This window comes from Hyperolius riggenbachi, chromosome 2 (assembly GCF_040937935.1).
Source record: "Hyperolius riggenbachi isolate aHypRig1 chromosome 2, aHypRig1.pri, whole genome shotgun sequence".
Taxonomy (NCBI): Eukaryota; Metazoa; Chordata; class Amphibia; order Anura; family Hyperoliidae; genus Hyperolius; species Hyperolius riggenbachi.
This window is the reverse complement of record NC_090647.1, coordinates 58,526,622-58,546,043: the sequence shown is the minus strand read 5'-3', so window position 1 is coordinate 58,546,043 and position 19,422 is coordinate 58,526,622. Positions and strand designations below refer to the sequence as shown.

The 19,422-nt window shown below is 43.7% G+C and overlaps 1 protein-coding gene across 1 annotated transcript in view; it reads right to left on the bottom strand.

The window, feature by feature from the left end:
• The window catches only part of PIWIL4 (piwi like RNA-mediated gene silencing 4), a 313,719-nt gene that overhangs the window by 63,446 nt on the left and 230,851 nt on the right, over positions 1 to 19,422 (bottom strand). The window contains exon 14 of the mRNA XM_068266824.1: positions 1,331 to 1,403. Coding sequence (XP_068122925.1) covers positions 1,331 to 1,403 — 73 coding nt within the window. The remainder of the gene's footprint in view (positions 1 to 1,330; positions 1,404 to 19,422) is intronic.

Sequence of the window (19,422 nt, the reverse complement as noted above, 5' to 3'; positions counted from 1 at the left end):
TGCGGGGAACCATTAGAAGCCCCGGGTAAGTTCGACTCATTTTACCCCAACCCCCCTATAGTATTTCTTTAAAGGGACACTGTAGGGGGGTTGGGGGAAAATGAGTTGAAGTTACCCGGGGCTTCTAATGGTCCCCCGCAGACATCCTGTGCTCGCGCAGCCACTCCCCAATGCCCCGCCTCTTGTTCACTTCTGGAATTTCAGACTTTAAAGTCTGAAAACCACTGCACCTGCATTGCCGTGTCCTCACTCCCGCTGATGGCACCAGGAGTGTATAGCACAAGCCCAGTATGATCTGTGCCTGCGCCGTGCGCTCCTGGTGACATCAGGGAAAGCAAGGACACGGCAACGCAGGCACAGTGGTTTTTAGACTTTAAAGTCTGAAATTCCAGAAGTGAACCGGAGGCGGGGCCGGAGCATCGGTGAGTGGCTGCGCGGGTGCAGGAGGTCTGCGGGGTACCATTAGAAGCCCCGGGTAACTTCAACTCATTTTCCCCCGACCCCCCTACAGTATCCCTTTAAATAGCATAATGCCTACTACAGAAGCACCCAGTCGTTGTATACATAATGTGAGTTTTGCTATGTGCACTACACCCGTTATGTTGGAGGCAAAAACACTGGTAAAATTGCTGTGCACCATTTTAATAATTTTACTGTCATTTAATGAATCGGCTCCTATGTGCGGTGCTATCAGTTCTAAGCGCTGCACATTGTGTGCAATCTGCATGGTAACATTAAAGTCCATAGACACTGTTCACTGTACAGCTAACGTGTTCCTATGCTTTGTGATAACACCTTTGAGAACAATTTTTTGCAGGTGTCGCATGCAGTTTCTTGCCAAATTGTATTGTGGCCACCAGCACATGTGTTATGCCACTGGCAAAGGGCCCACATTGCACCTTATGGCTTAAGTGCTGCTCTTATGCCTCTGATCTACTAGAGGGAATTATGAGTGGTCATTGCCTAGTTAAAAATTCACAGAGGCACTTGGCTGTATACCAAACCCTTACTAGTTTGTTCTCCTCGATTTGCCTGATGAAGCAGGATTGTGCCTGCGAAACGCGTTGCAATTTGGAGAACCTATTAAATGCTATTTTTTGTATGAAATAACAGTATTGTGTCTGTTTGGTCTACTGGGGAGGCAAGTCCACCACTAGCCCCTCACTGTTTTAGCCTATTTTGGCGCCTCTGTTCAAGCCTCTACACCATAGTTAAAACTTGAGGCTGTATCCTAGCAAGTTTCAGAGACACATAAAAAGCTTGTCAAAGTGAAGTGACAAATCATGGCGAGTTTACAGCAGAAACGTCCACAGCACACGATGCAACCTACCAACTGATGCTCCCGGTTCACATGCTGCTGCACAGCCCACAGGAAGGATGCTGCCCTGTCATCAGCTTGAATTCTGGAAAAAGAAAATATAAACAAAGCTGTAAGAATATCATGTAGTATTATATTCAATGAAAACTGTTCTGGTTTTCTGTTGAATTTATTTTGACAAAGGTACTAACCTACTTCTGTTCCATATTACTTTTTAACGGACTGAGTTAAATTTTAATTTACCAATACACACATAGCACAGCTCGGCAAGCATGTTACTGGGTTTGCAGAGCTTTATGGGTCTTCAAAATGTAATAAGTAGCGATGATCCTAATAGGCTAATTACGATTACCTGAAAATTTGCATAACATTTTACGATTACAGACATACATTATTACGATTTGTAAATTCAACTGATTTTGTATTACCCATTTGTAATTTTGCACAATTACGTTTAATTCTGTGCCGACTTTAATGCTTAATAGCAAAGCCACCATACATGTTACATGTAAAAAAACATTTTTTATTTTTTTTTAACGACCTTTTAGTTTTTTCAGAAAATTAATTTTAATTTCAAACTCAGTAAATCAACATTTTGCAGGGTTTTTTTAAAATAAAAAACATTTTTCCTTTGAATTTTCAAAATCTGTGAAACAGCCCTACAAAGCTCCAGGGCTCACAGGGCTTTTCTTCCTGGTTGAGGCAGAGCTTTGAGCTGTAGCTCTGCCTCCTCCGCAGTCAATCTCTTCTGATTGCTGCCTCTCCCCGCCCCTCTCAGTCTTCTTTCACTGAGAGGGGCAGGGAGGAGGCGAAGATTGATTGCGGAGAGGCAGAGCTCTGCCTCTCCAGAGCAGCAAGATCTGCGACCTGCAAAGTCGTGGAACTTTGCAGGTCGATTTCTCAGTAATAAATCACTCATCTGTCGCGGGGATGCAGCAAATCTACCGGGGCCATCATGCAGAACAGGATTATATGAAAAAAGCAGATAAAACAAGACTTCAGAGTCTCTTAACCTATTTTGGTTTCTGGACGTAGAAACTACGTCCAGAAACCATGTGCGCTACCGCGCGCCCCCGCGGCCGATCGCGCGCGTGCACGCGCACTCCCGGCCGCGGATTCGGTAGTCAGGGAATCAATATATCGGGCTATGAAGCCCGATCACTGATTCCTCTCCCCCGCTGAAAAAGCGACAGCTTCTCTCGGAAGCTGCGCCTTTTCTGGCCGTTCCCTTCCTGATGCGCCAATCTAAGCGTGTGTTACGCTTAGAGTGACGTCATGTAAACAAACTCATGGCCGCCATCTTGTGGCCAAAAAAAAGTAATACTACACCTGAAAATGAAAATAAATTAAAATCAACACACATTTACATTATAAATCTATTGTTTACCCCCCACCCTCCCAAAACTACCCAAATAAAATGTTTACTATAAATAAAAAAAACCATTACAATAAAAAAAAAAAAACATGTAAATATTTACCTAAGGGTCTAAACTTTTTAAATATCAATGTAAAGATGAAATATTTCTATATTTTTTTTATTTTAAACTTGTTAATAGTGATAGATGCAAAATGGAAAAAATGCACCTTTATTTCCAAATAAAATATTGTCGCCATACATTGTGATAGGGACATAATTTTAACGGTGTAATAACCGGGACATATGGGCATATACAATACGTGAGTTTTAATTATGGAGGCATGTATTATTTTAAAACTATAATGGCTGAAAACTGAGAAATAATGAATTTTTCCATTTTTTTCTTATTCTTCCTGTTAAAATGCGTCTACAGTAAAGTGGCTCTTAGCAAAATGTACCCCCCAAAGAAAGCCTAATTGGTGGCGGAAAAAACAAGCTATAGATCAGTTCATTGTGATAAGTAGTGATAAAGTTATAGGCTAATGAATGGGAGGTGAACATTTCTCTCGTGAAAACCACGGAACCTGAATGGGTTAAAGTCGTCATGAAATTACGCAAAATTACAGTTTCTAAATATGGTTACAAACAAAATTGATTATGATTTTGTTCCCCTAAGTTTTGCATTAAGGTTTCGCATAATGAGGCGAAATTACAATTCTGAATTATGATATGAAATTATGATTATGTGAAATTTGTGCTCATCACTAATAAGCAGTAGCTAATCTTCCCACAGACAGCAACCTGTCACCCGGAAAGCATCATTTAGAATTCCTCCATAATCAGAAGATGGCTGGAGACTGAGCTGTAAAATGCAAATAAGCAAAATCACTTCTTTAGTGAAAATTAAGTTAATGTAACGATTGGTGTCAGCACGCAGAGAGAATCTGATTATTGGTGATCTGCAGTATCACCAAGAATGCAGATATATACCTGATTATTGATGATCTGCAGAATCACCGATAATACAGATATATTGCTAACCTCTGGACACCTATAGGTATGTGAGTGTTTGGTGTAACACTAGTACTTTGAGTAATGCACCTGCTGCTGAGCAGGTGATCATAGGCAGTAAAGGAATACTGCTCTTGAGGGCACAGGAACCTTCCAGCAGCCTGAGACTCCCCAAGGGGTGGAGTCAGGCTGGAGATAGGAAGGACCAGAGAGTGAATGACACCTGAAGGTGGATGTCACTATCTGATCTGGAGACTATCTCTTAAAGAGAACCGGAGGTGTGTTTAAAGAATGTTATCTGCATACAAAGGCTGAATCTGCCTATACAGCCCAGCCTCTGTTGCTATCCCAAACCCCTCTAAGGTCCCCCTGCACTCTGCAATCCCTCATAAATCACAGCAGTGCTGTGAGGCTGTGTTTACATCTGTAGTGTCAGTCTCAGCTGCTCCCCCGCCTCCTGCATAGCTCCGGTCCCTGCCCCGTCCCTTCCCTCCAATCAGCAGGGAGGGAAGGGAGGCAGGCGGGGACAGGAGTTCTGCAGGAGGCGGGGAGAGCAGCAGACTGACACTATAGAGATAAACACAGCCAGCTCTGACAAGCTGTTTGTCAGCAGCGTGGCTGTGATTTATGAGGGATTGCAGAGTGCAGGGGGACCTTAGGGGGGTTTGGGATAGCAACAGAGGCTGGGCTGTATAGGCAGATCCAGCCTCTGTATGCAGATAATATTCTTCAAACCCACCTCGGGTTCTCTTTAAGAGGAGAGAGATAGCTCTCGAGATCGGGCACGCCTGGTCGGCAACACACGGACAGATTAAGTACAAAGACAGAAGGCTGATTCGGTATCCAAGGCAAGCAGGGTCTGGCAACGGAATATCAGATATGCGAGGTACCGAATCAGAGATCAAAGGGATAGTTAGGAAAGCAGTAAGTCATAACAGATATCAACAATGCCTAGTCTGGGTGTGAGGTCCGTGGTCTCTACACCCTGGAACTAGTCTGATGAATAACAGATAGATAACACAAGTTCCGTAGTCTGGTGTGAGGTACGTGGTCTCTACACCCTGGAACTAGTCTGAAGTATAACAGATGGATAACACAAGTTCCCTAGTCTGGGTGTGAGGTCCGTGGTCTCTACACCCTGGAACTAGTCTGAAGTATAACAGATGGATAACACAAGTTCCCTAGTCTGGGTGTGAGGTCCGTGGTCTCTACACCCTGGAACTAGTCTAAGCATAAATAGAATAACAGTACAAGTAATCTGGCTCAGTGTGAATTCCCAGGTCCACCTGGTTCAAACACACTATTGGATCTGACTAAGGTCTGAGTACTTCCACGTAGTGTTTGCAACAGCAGACAACTTGAGACTGGCTAGCAGTAACTATATATGGAGTAGGGCTCTCCGGCACCACCCTTAATTGATCAACCAATAGTATCCTGCTCTGGAGTCAGCTGATCGGCGTGATCAGCTGACCTCTCCTTGCCCAGTATAAGAGTTCTGCCTCTCAGCGCGCGCGTATTCCTAAGCCTGTGTGCAATAACAGACTCAGCCACACCAGACACACGCTGCAGCGTGCAAACCGCAGCGCTGGACGCAGAACCAGCCGCCTTACTGTTGTTACATGCGGCGGCCTTTCCGCGTTCTGCCCTGTTACCAGACGCACGCTTCCGCGTGCAAACCGCCGCATTGGACGCGGAATCAGCCGCCTCCTCAGCAGCACACGTGGCGGCTTTTCCGCATTCTATCACAGTACCCCCCTCCTCCCCCCGAGGAGTGGACTCCAGACATCTCCTGCCTGGCTTTTCAGGATGCAAGTTATGGAACTCCCTTTTCAACTCCTCTGCGGCTTTTCCGCGTTCTCTCACAGTTACACTGTAAATTAACTTTCAGAAGGTTTTCCTATCGGGTCCTGTTGATGTTTTTTCCCAAGCAAGAAGTTATGGCAGAAACTTGCAGGGACGTAGTTACTCGTCCCGGGGGAAGGTAAGTGGTTAAAATGACTAATGAAGCTGTTAATCAACAAATCAGATCATCAAATTGTCCCTTTTGAATCTTTCAGACAGCACAAGTCACATAACTACAGAAATACTGTTAAAAATGTAAAATGTATGCAGCTGATATCTTTCAAAAGCTTTCAAACAAACCAACAAACGTAACTTACAAACCAAAATCAGAATATTTATATATTTTTATTTATATATTTATATAGCGCTGACACATTACGCAGCACTGTACAGAGTATATTGTCCTGTCCCTCAGAGGAGCTCACAATCTAATCCCTACTATAGTCATATGTCTATCTATGTATCGTGCAGTGCATGTATCGCAGTCTAAGGCCAATTTTAGCGAGAAGCCAATTAACTAATCTATATTTTGTGAGAGAACCCACGCAGACACGGGGAGAACATACAAACTCCTTGCAGATAGTGCCCTGGCTGGGATTCAAACCAGCGACCCAGCACAGCAAGGCCAGAGTGCTAACTACTATGCCATTGTGCTGCCCAAGAACCAGAATAGATTTTGTTCGCCAAGTACTGGGAATTAAACAAGGAATTCTTTCAACAGGTAAGCAGTAGTGATGATCCTAATATGCTTATTACAATTACCTGAAAATTTGCATACCATTTTGCAATTATGGCCCTACCTAATTACGATTTGGAAATTGAATTGATTTTGTGTGATCAATTCGTAATTGTGCATAAGTACGCGTAATTTTGTGCTGACTTTAGCTGTTAACAGCAAAGCCCCCATACAGGCTACATATGTTAGGCTCCCTGCACACTGCAAATCCGTTTTGCGATTCCGATTTTCAATTCCGATTTTCCCTGAATACATTCAACAGAAAAACGGATCAAAAAATGCAGCATGCAGTTAAGATTAAAAATCGGAATCGGAGGTAAAAAACCGATTAAAAAGCGGAATCGGAATCGCATGCAGTGTGCAGGGAGCCTTAAAGAGACTCTGTAACAACATTTTCGGCCTTATTTCTTCCATCCTATAAGTTCCTATACCTGTTCTAATGTGGTCTGGATTACTGCAGCCTTTTCTAGTCGCACTGTCTCTGTAATATATCTAATCTTCTTTTCTTTGTCAAGCTTTGTTGGCCCAGGGAGGAATGTGCTGCCTCTGTTGTAATGGGGACAAGTTATGCATGCCCCCTCCAGGCTCTCTGTGCTTTGTTTATTCCTCACAGACAGCGTCCCTGCTCTCAGTTTCAGCTTGTCTGTGATGCAGATTGTGAGGCTGAGGGGGGAAGGAGCTGCCTGTCACATGCTGAAAAACTGTGACTAATGCCAGACTGGAGTGCAGAAACTTGTAGTATATTGTAAAATGATAGATATAGATCTATATACACACACATACATACACACATATTAGTGTATGTGTGTGTATATATGTATACATTTTCAAATACATCACTTCCTGGTTAGCGGCCATGTTGTTTGTTTGTAAACTCTGCCTAAAACTGGCGATTAAAAGCCAGGATTGTGGCGGAAACGGCAAAGAGGGACCCAGGAGATCACAGTGACTCGATTGGTAGGTTTTTTATTGTACAAATCGGACAGTACAGATCCTCTTTAAGGGGAATAGTGGGAACAAGTAAAACATTTTTTTTTTTCAAAAATGACAAATTCTATTCTGTGCCTAATGCTGTGAAACTTACTGTAGCCGCGATTTCCTCTTATAACCAGCAGAGGGAGCTTACTCCCAATACCATAACTCCTAGGTTTCCACATGTGGTACGTGTACCTCTGGGGGGAACTTATCATTGGTTCAGGGGGTACTCAGACTTAATATAGATAATAAACAATAACACATTTTGAGTTTTAGGAAATAAATAATGACAAATTAACAAAGCTCAGTAAGTATTTTAGCTCACTGAACTCAATACGAAAGGCTTAGAAATCAATCAAACAATTAGGATGTGCCAATTATAAACAAATGTGTATCTTGGGTACAGGAGGGGATCTTTCCCATACTAGGGGTTACTTGGCAAGCGCAGGCTTTCCTAAAGGGGTATTCACTAGAATAATGTTAAGAATCACTGCCTAACTGGCCACATTGTGCAATGTACAGTTCTAGCCTGGTGAGTTGACGGAACACCTGCTTATTATAGAACAATATTTCTAACAAAGTGCCACGTAAATGACAACCTTCTATTGATTTAAGATAAGAAGCCTTTTACTTTAATCTTACTGACTTCTGTACACATTTATGATAAAAACACACACTGATTAAGGCTCGGTTCCCATCTGTAGCCGGATCTTGCCAAAGGGAGTGGACTGTGTAGTGTACGCTCCAATAGTCCGCCGGGGCCTGGGGAAGATGCACAGAAGTGCGGCACGCTTACTGCAACAGATCCCACGAGTGCATTGCAGAGTGACACGTGTGAACAGCTCCTGTATATAAAATGAAAGCCTTCACTGTCAGTTTAGCACTGAGCTTGGGCGGCCCAGTCCGGGCTGCACGCTTCCTCGGTCACGCTCCTGTTGTTGGAAGCATTATGCGCACAAGAAAATGTCTTACTGTGCGTGTGCAGGACTTTCCTGGCGACAGGAGCGTGGTTGCGGATGCATTCTGATTCTGATTCAGTCAGGTAAAACTGATAGAAAACTGATGCAAAGCTGACCGGACAGGACTAGACAACTGAGAGAGATGAAAAGTCTGGCACTATAGTTTAACCATTTCAGCCGCGCGGCTGTGAGCTTCACATCTGCAGCGGCAGGTGCTAGAGCCGCAGGGATGCGCTAGTCACGTCCCTGCAGCTTGGGGGGTCTGCAGGCGATCCTGCGGGCAGATGCCCACGATCGCGCAGCTGCTGCTAGCAGGAGGGATTGGCTGCAGGGGACAAAAGTCCCCTGTGCCAATCTGAGCATGTCCGCCGAGAATAAACACTGTTTTTGTTCAAAAACAGTGTTTATTTTGTAAATGGAGCTGCCGTGCTATCTCCCGCCGTCATTTCCGCCGGTTTCCGCCGCCCGATCGTTAAATTTACAATGTTTCCATTCATAATCTCCCCACCGCCGTTGTGATCGTAGGCTTCCGATGGAAGCCTACGTCACTTCCACTTGTTATAATGGCCTAATTCACTTGTTATAATGGCCTCAATTCAATAACTCTTCTAGAGTTTTTACCATGGTGATAAGGCATGTAGTATTCAGGAAACAGTTTACCTCAGGCAAACCTAAAGTTAACTCTTCTGTCTTTAAGTTAACTCTTTAATCCTTTGTGGAAATAGAGGTAATCCGCACACCAGCTTCCAAAGTTGTGGGATGTGCCAGGATATGGACTTGACAGCTATCAATTCCAAACTTCAGTAGATAAAGTTGAGTCCGGCACCATCCACTTAATGCTCTTTCACTTTATTAAAGGATTGCTGACATATCACATCACGACATTTCGGAGGATACAACCTCCTTTATCAAGTTGTATCAGCATCTAACATATAACGCATACATCACACTTTTTATAGTACATCGTTATAAAATTGACCAATCAGCATTAGCTGTCGCGCTATGGCGACCGATCCCCTTGCATCCGCCATGCCGACCTGATGGGGAACTTCTAATGCAAATGCATATCTGCTGTGTCTCCAAACATTGAAGCAGTGGGAGCGGCTAACGTGCACGGACGGTGCGCTATCTTGCCCAGCCGCACTGCATGGCGCCGACCTATGGGGAAGCTGCTTCCAGATGACGTAACTTCAGGCACCTCCCACCACGTGAGCGGACCTGAGGGGGGACTGCTAACCCCGAAGGCGGAGATAACTCCGCCTTCTGGCAGCGTCATTCCACGGGGAGGTAGAGCGGACGTATCATCATCCGCCCACCCCCCGTTACCAGGCAACCAAGCAGACGCACCATTCCAGCTCGCCCCGCTCACAGTAAAGCCAGGAACAATGCGAGCATTGAACAGTACATATTGAGTAACATTCTCATCATTAAGAGAGGCAGTCTCCTCTCCTAGAAGGCATCATACGCAGCAACAGGCGAATAAACAACTAAATAATATAAACAATTATATAAATGGAAGCATGTCATAATCCCTAATCATCCCTCTAGGTTCTAATGTATCTAGTCTGCGTATCCATGCTGCTTCTCTATAGAGTAATCTCTTTAATCTATCTCCTCCACGTCTTAAGGGGAGAATCTGCTCCAAGATTTGAAATCTCAATTGGCTGCTGAAAAGTGATTAGGCACTGATAATTCTTTTGCATTGTTTCGAATGGTGCTTTTATGTGCTGACAATCTAACATTCATGGGTTGTGTGGTTTGCCCAATATATAGCAAACCACAGGGACACTTAAGGGCATATACAATGAACCGAGAATTACAATCAAATTGTCCCTTAATATAGAACCTGGTCCCTAGATGTGGATGACATATATAGTTGCTCTTGATTACACTATGGCAATGCACACAATTAAGACATGGATAGGTGCCGCTGGGATGGGTCGACTGTGCCCCCCTGAGTTTTTGGGTGCCCGTGTCAGCCCATACCAGTCTATCCCTTAATATAGGGGCCCGTCTGTATGACATGAGTGGTAAATTTTGAAATTCCTCAATATGAGGAAATGACGTTCTTAATAGATGCCAGTTGCTGCGTATGATGCCCGCTATCTTCTCACTATAAACATTAAACTGACTAACAAAGGGTATTCTTCTATTAATATTGGACCTCTGACGTCCCTGTTTGTTACCAGGTATCCCGATCTTTTCTCTGGCTTTACTAAGCAGTCTATGTGGGTATTGTCTCCTAGCAAACTTATCCTGCATTTCATATATAGACTTACAGAGATTTTATCGATCAATACGTCTTAAGTATTACTTTAATGCACCTCAAGCCAATTTTTTTGGCATACCCAAAATCAAGATGAGGAAATACTATCCCTGAGAGATACCCCATTGAGGATCAAAAGTAAATTCAATCCACCTTCTTGTCAAATAATTGATCAATTCATGAAAAGAACTAATGAACAAATTAACGACATGTTGCAAACTGTATCCGTCGACAGATCGGTCCAAATCCGACATAATCTAACAGCTGATGAGAGACGAGCTATTCAAGAACTGGCCAATAACCCTCATATTACTATTAAGCAGGCCGATAAGGGTGGGGCAGTAGTGATAATGGATACTGTTGATTATAAAAATGAGATATATCGCCTACTGTCAGATACATCTACCTATATGAAGTTGGATAGAGATCCAACAATAGAATTTCAGGGGAAGATAGAAATGGTATTGAAAAATGCAGTAGAGGCAGGAATTATAGATGATAAGCTGATGGAATATCTCATCCAACAACATCCTATTATACCAGTATTTTATATCTGTCCAAAGATACATAAGAGTCTATCCCGGCCACCGGGTCGTCCCATAGTGGCCGGGATAGACTCTATCTTTTCACCTTTAGCCAGATACCTTGATGTGGTCTTGAGACCATTTGTGATTGCGGGTAAATCGTATCTGAGGGACACCTCTATGTTCATTGAAACTATCAAAAAATTATCAGATATACCAGAGGATGCATTATTGGTCACGATGGATGTCGAGAGCCTCTACACCTCCGTCGAGTCTATCCTGACGTGTGCGTCTGATTTCAGTCGTGCTCAGATCACGTTTTTGTGTAGTTTGTTAAAGACAGTGTTGACATGTAATTATTTTCTGGTTGAGGACCAATTTTTTCTACAGCTGAGGGGCACAGCGATGGGCTCGAATGTGGCCCCCTCATACGCTAACATCTTCATAAACGCATACAAAGAAACTTTTGTTTATACTAATGAGTTATTTACCAAAAATGCCAAGTGTTGGCTGCGGTTCATAGACGATGTCTTCTGCGTGGGGGGGGGGTCACATTCGAGCCTACTACAATTTGTAGATATTCTCCATACCCAGTGTCCAGCTATACGTTTAACCATTTATAGCGATAACGGGAGTGTGAGCTTCCTTGACACAATGGTGAGTGTCTCAGGAGGTAGGCTAGGCACAGACCTTTATATTAAGCCTACAGACACCAATTCTACGTTGTGTTACGGAAGCTTTCACCCGCCTGCTACAAAACGCTCAATACCTTTGAGCCAATTCCAAAGAGTGACCAGAATAGTAGATGACAGCGACACTAGGGAGCTTAGATTAAATGAAATGCAGGATAAGTTTGCTAGGAGACAATAACCACATAGACTGCTTAGTAAAGCCAGAGAAAAGATCGGGATACCTGGTAACAAACAGGGACGTCAGAGGTCCAATATTAATAGAAGAATACCCTTTGTTAGTCAGTTTAATGTTTATAGTGAGAAGATAGCGGGCATCATACGCAGCAACTGGCATCTATTAAGAACGTCATTTCCTCATATTGAGGAATTTCAAAATTTACCACTCATGTCATACAGACGGGCCCCTATATTAAGGGATAGACTGGTACGGGCTGACATGGGCACCCAAAAACTCAGGGGGGCACAGTCGACCCATCCCAGCGGCACCTATCCATGTCTTAATTGTGTGCATTGCCATAGTGTAATCAAGAGCAACTATATATGTCATCCACATCTAGGGACCAGGTTCTATATTAAGGGACAATTTGATTGTAATTCTCGGTTCATTGTATATGCCCTTAAGTGTCCCTGTGGTTTGCTATATATTGGGCAAACCACACAACCCATGAAGGTTAGATTGTCAGCACATAAAAGCACCATTCGAAACAATGCAAAAGAATTATCAGTGCCTAATCACTTTTCAGCAGCCAATTGAGATTTCAAATCTTGGAGCAGATTCCCCCCTTAAGACGTGGAGGAGATAGATTAAAGAGATTACTCTATAGAGAAGCAGCATGGATACGCAGACTAGATACATTAGAACCTAGAGGGATGATTAGGGATTATGACATGCTTCCATTTATATAATTGTTTATATTATTTAGTTGTTTATTCGCCTGTTGCTGCGTATGATGCCTTCTAGGAGAGGAGACTGCCTCTCTTAATGATGAGAATGTTACTCAATATGTACTGTTCAATGCTCGCATTGTTCCTGGCTTTACTGTGAGCGGGGCGAGCTGGAATGGTGCGTCTGCTTGGTTGCCTGGTAACGGGGGGTGGGCGGATGATGATACGTCCGCTCTACCTCCCCGTGGAATGACGCTGCCAGAAGGCGGAGTTATCTCCGCCTTCGGGGTTAGCAGTCCCCCCTCAGGTCCGCTCACGTGGTGGGAGGTGCCTGAAGTTACGTCATCTGGAGGCAGCTTCCCCATAGGTCGGCGCCATGCAGGGCGGCTGGGCGAGATAGCGCACCGTCCGTGCACGTTAGCCGCTCCCACTGCTTCAATGTTTGGAGACACAGCAGATATGCATATGCATGAGAAGTTCCCCATCAGGTCCGCATAGCGGATGCAAGGGGATTGGTCGCCATAGCGCGACAGCTAATGCTGATTGGTCAATTTTATAACGATGTACTATAAAAAGTGTGATGTATGCGTTATATGTTAGATGCTGATACAACTTGATAAAGCAGGTTGTATCCTCCGAAACGTCGTGATGTGATATGTCAGCAATCCTTTAATAAAGTGAAAGAGCATTAAGTGGATGGTGCCGGACTCAACTTTATCAACTCTTTAATCCTTAAAATAACTCCAGAGTTAAAGACAGGCTGTTCATTAACTGCGTGTGAAAATAACTACAGAGGAGGTAACTTAACTACAGAGGAGGTAAATTAACTACAGAGGAGGTAAATTAACTACAGAAGAGGTAATGTAAGGAATGAAGAGATAAGATAACTCTCTTAAGGTGGTCATACACTGGCCGATTTGCCATCAGATTCGACCAACAGATAGATCCCTCTCTGATCGAATCTGATCAGAGAGGGATCGTATGGCTACCTTTACTGCAAACAGATTGTGAACCGATTTCAGCCTGAAACCGTTCACAATCTGTTGTGGTGGTGGTGCTGCCGCTGCTCCCCCCGCCCGCATACATTACCTGCTCCGCCGGCGCGACACCAGTCCCCAGGTCTCCGCTGCTCCGTCTCCGCTCTGGTCTCCAGGTCCAGCATGCTTTACTTCTTCCTGCCCGGCAGGAAGTTTAAACAGTAGAGCGCCCTCTACTGTTTAAACTTCCTGCCGGGCAGGAGGAACTGAAGCATGCCGGAGACCAGCACGGACACGGAGCAGCAGTGACCGGGGGTAGTCGTGCCGGCGGAGCAGGTAATGTATGCGGCTCTATTGCATCGGTCGCCGGGTACTCGAACGCCGCTAGCGACACGCTCCCTACCCGAGGGTGATCGCCGGTAATTTTCCGCACGGAGCGATCGACGGGATCGGACGAAATGGATCGAAATTCGGCGTGTAGCGCGAACGATTGGCAGCAGATTCGATCCAAGTGATCGAATCTGCTGTCGAAACGGCGGCAAATCGGGCCAGTGTATGGCCAGCTTTACTGTGTGGAGGTAAGTTTTCTCTTGCCTTATTATCTCCAGCATGATCTTAGTGAATTGAGGCCAATGTAACAATACATTGGCCTCAATTCACTAAGCTTATCTCCTGTCTTTGATAACATTTCTATAGTTATCACCATGGTGATGAGGCATGTAGTATTCAGGAAACATTTTACCTCAGGCAAACCTAAAGTTAGCTCATCTGTCTTTAAGTTAACTCTTCAATCCTTAAAATAACTCCACAGTTAAAGACTGTTTATTAACTGCGTGTGAAAATAACTAAAGAGGAGGTAATTTAACTACAGAGGAGGTAAATTAACTACAGAGGAGGTAACTTAAGGAATGAAGAGATAAGATAACTCTCTTACTGTGTGGAGGTAAGTTTTCTCTTGCCTTATTATCTCCAGCATGATCTTAGTGAATTGAGGCCATCGTATGCTACGTAGCGTAATTGTACGCTACATAGAAGTTTGCTCAGCGGGGACATCTTGTGGCCAAATAGTAAAATACACCTACTGACTATAGGGGAAAAAAAATAATATCTATGTCAAGAGGGCATCTTATTATTCAATAATGGCCTCAAAATTAGTGATGGACGTAAAACTGAAAAAATGCACCTTTATTTCTAAATAAAATATTGTCACCATACATTATACTAGGGATATAATTTTAACGTTGCAATAACTGGGACAAATGGGCAAATAAAATGTGTGGATTTTAATTACGGTAGCATGTATTATTTTTAAACTATAATGGCCGAAAACTGAGAAATAATGATTTTTTTTTTGTATTATTCCTGTCAAAATGCATTTAAAATAAAATAATTTTTAACATAATGTACCACCCAAAGTAAGCCTCATTGGTGACGGAAAAAACAAGGTATAGATCATTTTATTTGTGATAAGTGGTGATAAAGTTATTGGGGAATGAAAGGGAGGAGCGCTGAAAGGCGAAAATTCCTCTCGTCTGTAAGATGAAAAATACCTGCTGGCTGAAATGGTTAATAGTAGCAAAATTGAAGCAATACATCGTGCAGCATGATGCAATAAAATGACAAAACGTGCAGTTGAAAACTGACATTCATCAAACTTGTGTTATCAAAAATGGAATGGTCACAAAATGCTTTAAATGCTGTACCTGGGTGTAGGGAGGTGGCAGGTGTGGGTGCCAATTGGTGCACGGCCTTACGACCGTTTCGCAGGGCTAGACGCCAAGCTTCTTCTGAGATGTGAAGCCCTGTGAAAGGTCGCAAGGCCATGCACCAATTGGCGCCCACACCTGCCACCTCCCTACACCCAGGTACATGTCAGTTCTCAACTGCCCGTTTTGTCATTTTATTGCATCATCCTGCACGATGTATTGCTTTAATGTTGCTGCTATTGACCTATAGTGCCAGACTTTTCATCTCTCTCAGGTGTTTTGCATGGACTTTGCTTTCAAGTCTTGAGCACATAGTTTAGCTGGGTGTTTGTATACAATTGCCTGCCTAATTCAGTATTACCCGAGTGTCTGCCAGCTCTCCCACAAAACCAGGACAGGACTAGACAGGAAATGTGCAGATTTTCTGTGTGAACCAGGCCTCCCTTGGAAGGGGAGTGACAGATCTTTGGGGGGCATGAGGTGCTTTCATTTTGCAATGTTTTAGGTCCTGCCACAGAATCCCTCAGTAGTTCAGGGTCAATATCTGCTCATTGACACAGATACTTCCAGCATCAGGATTGCAGTCATTCATCCGTGCCCATTAAACTGAACGGCCGTACAGTGCGGCACGTTTTCCAATTATTTTATGTAAATGGAGCAGCTCGTTGTGGGGAGACATGCAAATATGTCACCATTTATAGGCATCTTTTAGCCGGAACTTTTTTGTTTTATGACTTAAGCTTCAGCTAATGACAGGCTGAGATTTCTGCGCTGGGTCATTATTCACTCTGTCATGACCGTGTGACATCTATTTAAATCTTGTCATGCAAAGTGAGCATTGGCAGAGGGGAGGGGGAATGAGGGGGAGAGGGGAATGGGGGTGGGGGGTGCAGGGGATCCTCCAGTCTTGTCATTATAGAAGGCAGCCATGATAGTGGGACAGGGTGACCTGCAGTACGGTCTGTGCCTGCGCAGTACGCTCCCAATGACATCAGCGGGAGCGAGGCCACGCAGGTGCAGTGATTTTGCGACTTTGAAGTCGCAAATTCTGGAAGTGAAACAGCGGCGGGGACTGGAGCATCGGTGAGTGGCTGCGCGGGCACAGGATGTCTGCGGGGGACCTTTAGAAGCCCCAGGTAAGTTCAAATCTTCCCCCTACCCCCTTACAGTACTCAAATAAGATCTGTCAGTCATACGGTTTATAAAATACAGCCTACCTTTTAAAGTGAACTCAGAACTTGGTTTCTGCTCTAAAAGATAAGCAACAGCATAATAATCTTTAAAGAAACACATTTACAGTGGTTTGCAAAAGTATTCGGCCCCCTTGTAGTTTTCCACATTTTGTAGAACAGCGAGGGGAACGCCAGCGCATACCACTAAGGCTGCATCTGAAGTGACCACCAGCTCAGTGTGCAGCACCTATATAGACTTTCTACACACTTCGCATTCAATTCAAATCATATGCAAATCTGCTACTACTTATCATGCAAACAGGAAACTCAGGAGGAGGGGCTGGGAGCAGCTAACCTGACAGTTACATAGTAACTATGTAACTGTCATATGCAGATTTGCATTTGATTTGCATCTGAATTGAATGCGAAGTGTGTAGAAAGTTTATATAGGTGCTGCACACTGAGCTGGTGGTCACTTCAGATGCAGCCTTAGTGGTATGCGCTGGCGTTCCCCTTGCTGTTCTACCAAATGTAAGTTACACTTTTTTTTCTGCTTAGCTGCTCCTGAGGTTTTAAATTTAGGTTAGGTCACTTGCCCGGAGGTTTGCCTCACCGTGGAGCAAGTGTCTAGTATAATATACTTTGCATGCAAACCATATTGGAAGCTAAAGTACCTCCTAGTTTAATAAATGTTAGCACTTGTCTTGGATGCAGGGCATGCATTTTTCAGAGGCGGTGTATGCCTGTGCGATTAACCATTCAATTGCAGCATGTGTTTAGGGATGCGCATCCTTTCCCCCCCACCTTTTAGTTTTCCACATTTTGTCACATTACTGCCTCAAACATGAATCAATTTTATTGGAATTCCACGTGAAAGACCAATACAAAGTGGTGTACACATGGGAAGTGGAACGAAAATCATACATGATTCCAAACATTTTTTACAAATGAATAACTGTAAAGTGGGGTGTGCATAATTATTCAGCCCCCTTAGGTCTGAGTGTAGTCAGTTGACATTGCCTGATGAGTGCTAATGACTAAATAGAGTGCACCTGTGTGTAATCTAATGTCAGTACAAATACAGCTGCTCTGTGACGACCTCAGAGGTTGTCTAAGAGAATATTGGGAGCAACAACACCATGAAGTCCAAAGAACACACCAGGCAGGTCAGGGATCAAGTTATTGAGAAATTTCCAAAGCCTTGAACATCCCACGGAGTACTGTTCAAACGATCATTCAGAAATGGAAGGAGTATGGCACAACTGTAAACCTACCAAGACAAGGCCGTCCACCTAAACTCACAGGCCGAACAAGGAGAGCGCTGATCAGAAATGCAATTAAGAGGCCCATGGTGACTCTGGACTAGCTGCAGAGATCTACAGCTCAGGTGGGGGAATCTGTCCATAGGACAACTATTAGTCATGCACTGCACAAAGTTGGCCTCCATAGAAGAGTGGCAAGAAGAAAGACATTGTTAACAGAAAAGCATAAGAAGTCCCATTTGCAGTTTGCCACAAGCCATGTGGGGACACAGCAAACATGTAGAAGAAAGTGCTCTGGTCAGATGAGACCAAAATGGAACTTTTTGACTAAACTGCAAAATGCTATGTGTGGCGGAAAACTAACACTACACATCACTCTGAACACACCATCCCCACTGTCAAATATGGTGGTGGCAGCATCATGCTCTGGGGGTGCTTCTCTTCAGCAGGGACAGGGAAGCTGTTCAGAGTTGATGGGAAGATGGATGGAGCCAAATACAGGGCAATCTTGGAAGAAAACCTCTTGGAGTCTGCAAAAGACTTGAGACTGGGGCGGAGGTTCACCTTCCAGCAGGACAATGACCCTAAACATAAAGCCAGGGCAACAATGGAATGGTTTAAAATAAAACATATCCATGTGTTAGAATGGCCCAGTCAAAGTCCAGATCTAAATCCAATCGAGAATCTGTGGCAATAGCTGAAAACTGCTGTTCACAAACGCTGTCCATCTAATCTGACTGAGCTGGAGCTGTTTTGCAAAGAAGAATGGGCAAGGATTTCAGTCTCTAGATGTGCAAAGCTGGTAGAGACATACCCTAAAAGACTGGCAGCTGTAATTGCTGCAAAAGGTGGTTCTACAAAGTATTGACTCAAGGGGGCTGAATAATTACGCACACCCCACTTTGCACTTATTGATTTGTAAAAAATGTTTGGAATCATGTATGATTTTCATTCCACTTCTCACATGTACACCACTTTGTATTGGTCTTTCACGTGGAATTCCAATAAAATTGATTCATGTTTGTGGCAGTAATATGACAAAATGTGGAAAACTTCAAGGAGCCGAATACTTTTGTAAACCGCTGTATTTGTTACAGCTGATACAAATCCTGCTATAACAAATCTGCACTGTTTCTACTTCCAGTTTTCATGGAAGCAGAGATTGGGTTAATATCCTATGTTAACATGTTAGCTGCTCTGCCGAGGCAACCAGCTGACACTTGAGGGGGAATTAGAGAGGCTATACACTTTGAATACAGTGGTGTGAAAAACAATTTGCCCCTTCCTGATTTATTATTCTTTTGCATGTTTGTCACACTTAAATGTTTCTGCTCATCAAAAACCGTTAACTATTAGTCAAAGATAACATAATTGAATACAAAACGCCATTTTAAATGATGGTTTTTATTATTTAGTGAGAAAAAAACCTCAAAACCTACATGGCCCTGTGTGAAAAAGAAATTGCCCCCGAACCTAATAACTGGTTGAGCCACCCTTAGCAGCAATAACTGCAATCAAGCATTTGCGATAACTTGCAACGAGTCTTTTACAGCGCTCTGGAGGAATGTTGGCCCACTCATCTTTGCAGAATTGTTGTAATTCAGCTTTATTTGAGGGTTTTCTAGCATGAACCGCCTTTTTAAGGTTATGCCACAACATCTCAATAGGATTCATGTCAGGACATTGACTAGGCCCCTCCAAAGTCTTCATTTTGTTTTTCTTCAGCCATTCAGAGGTGGA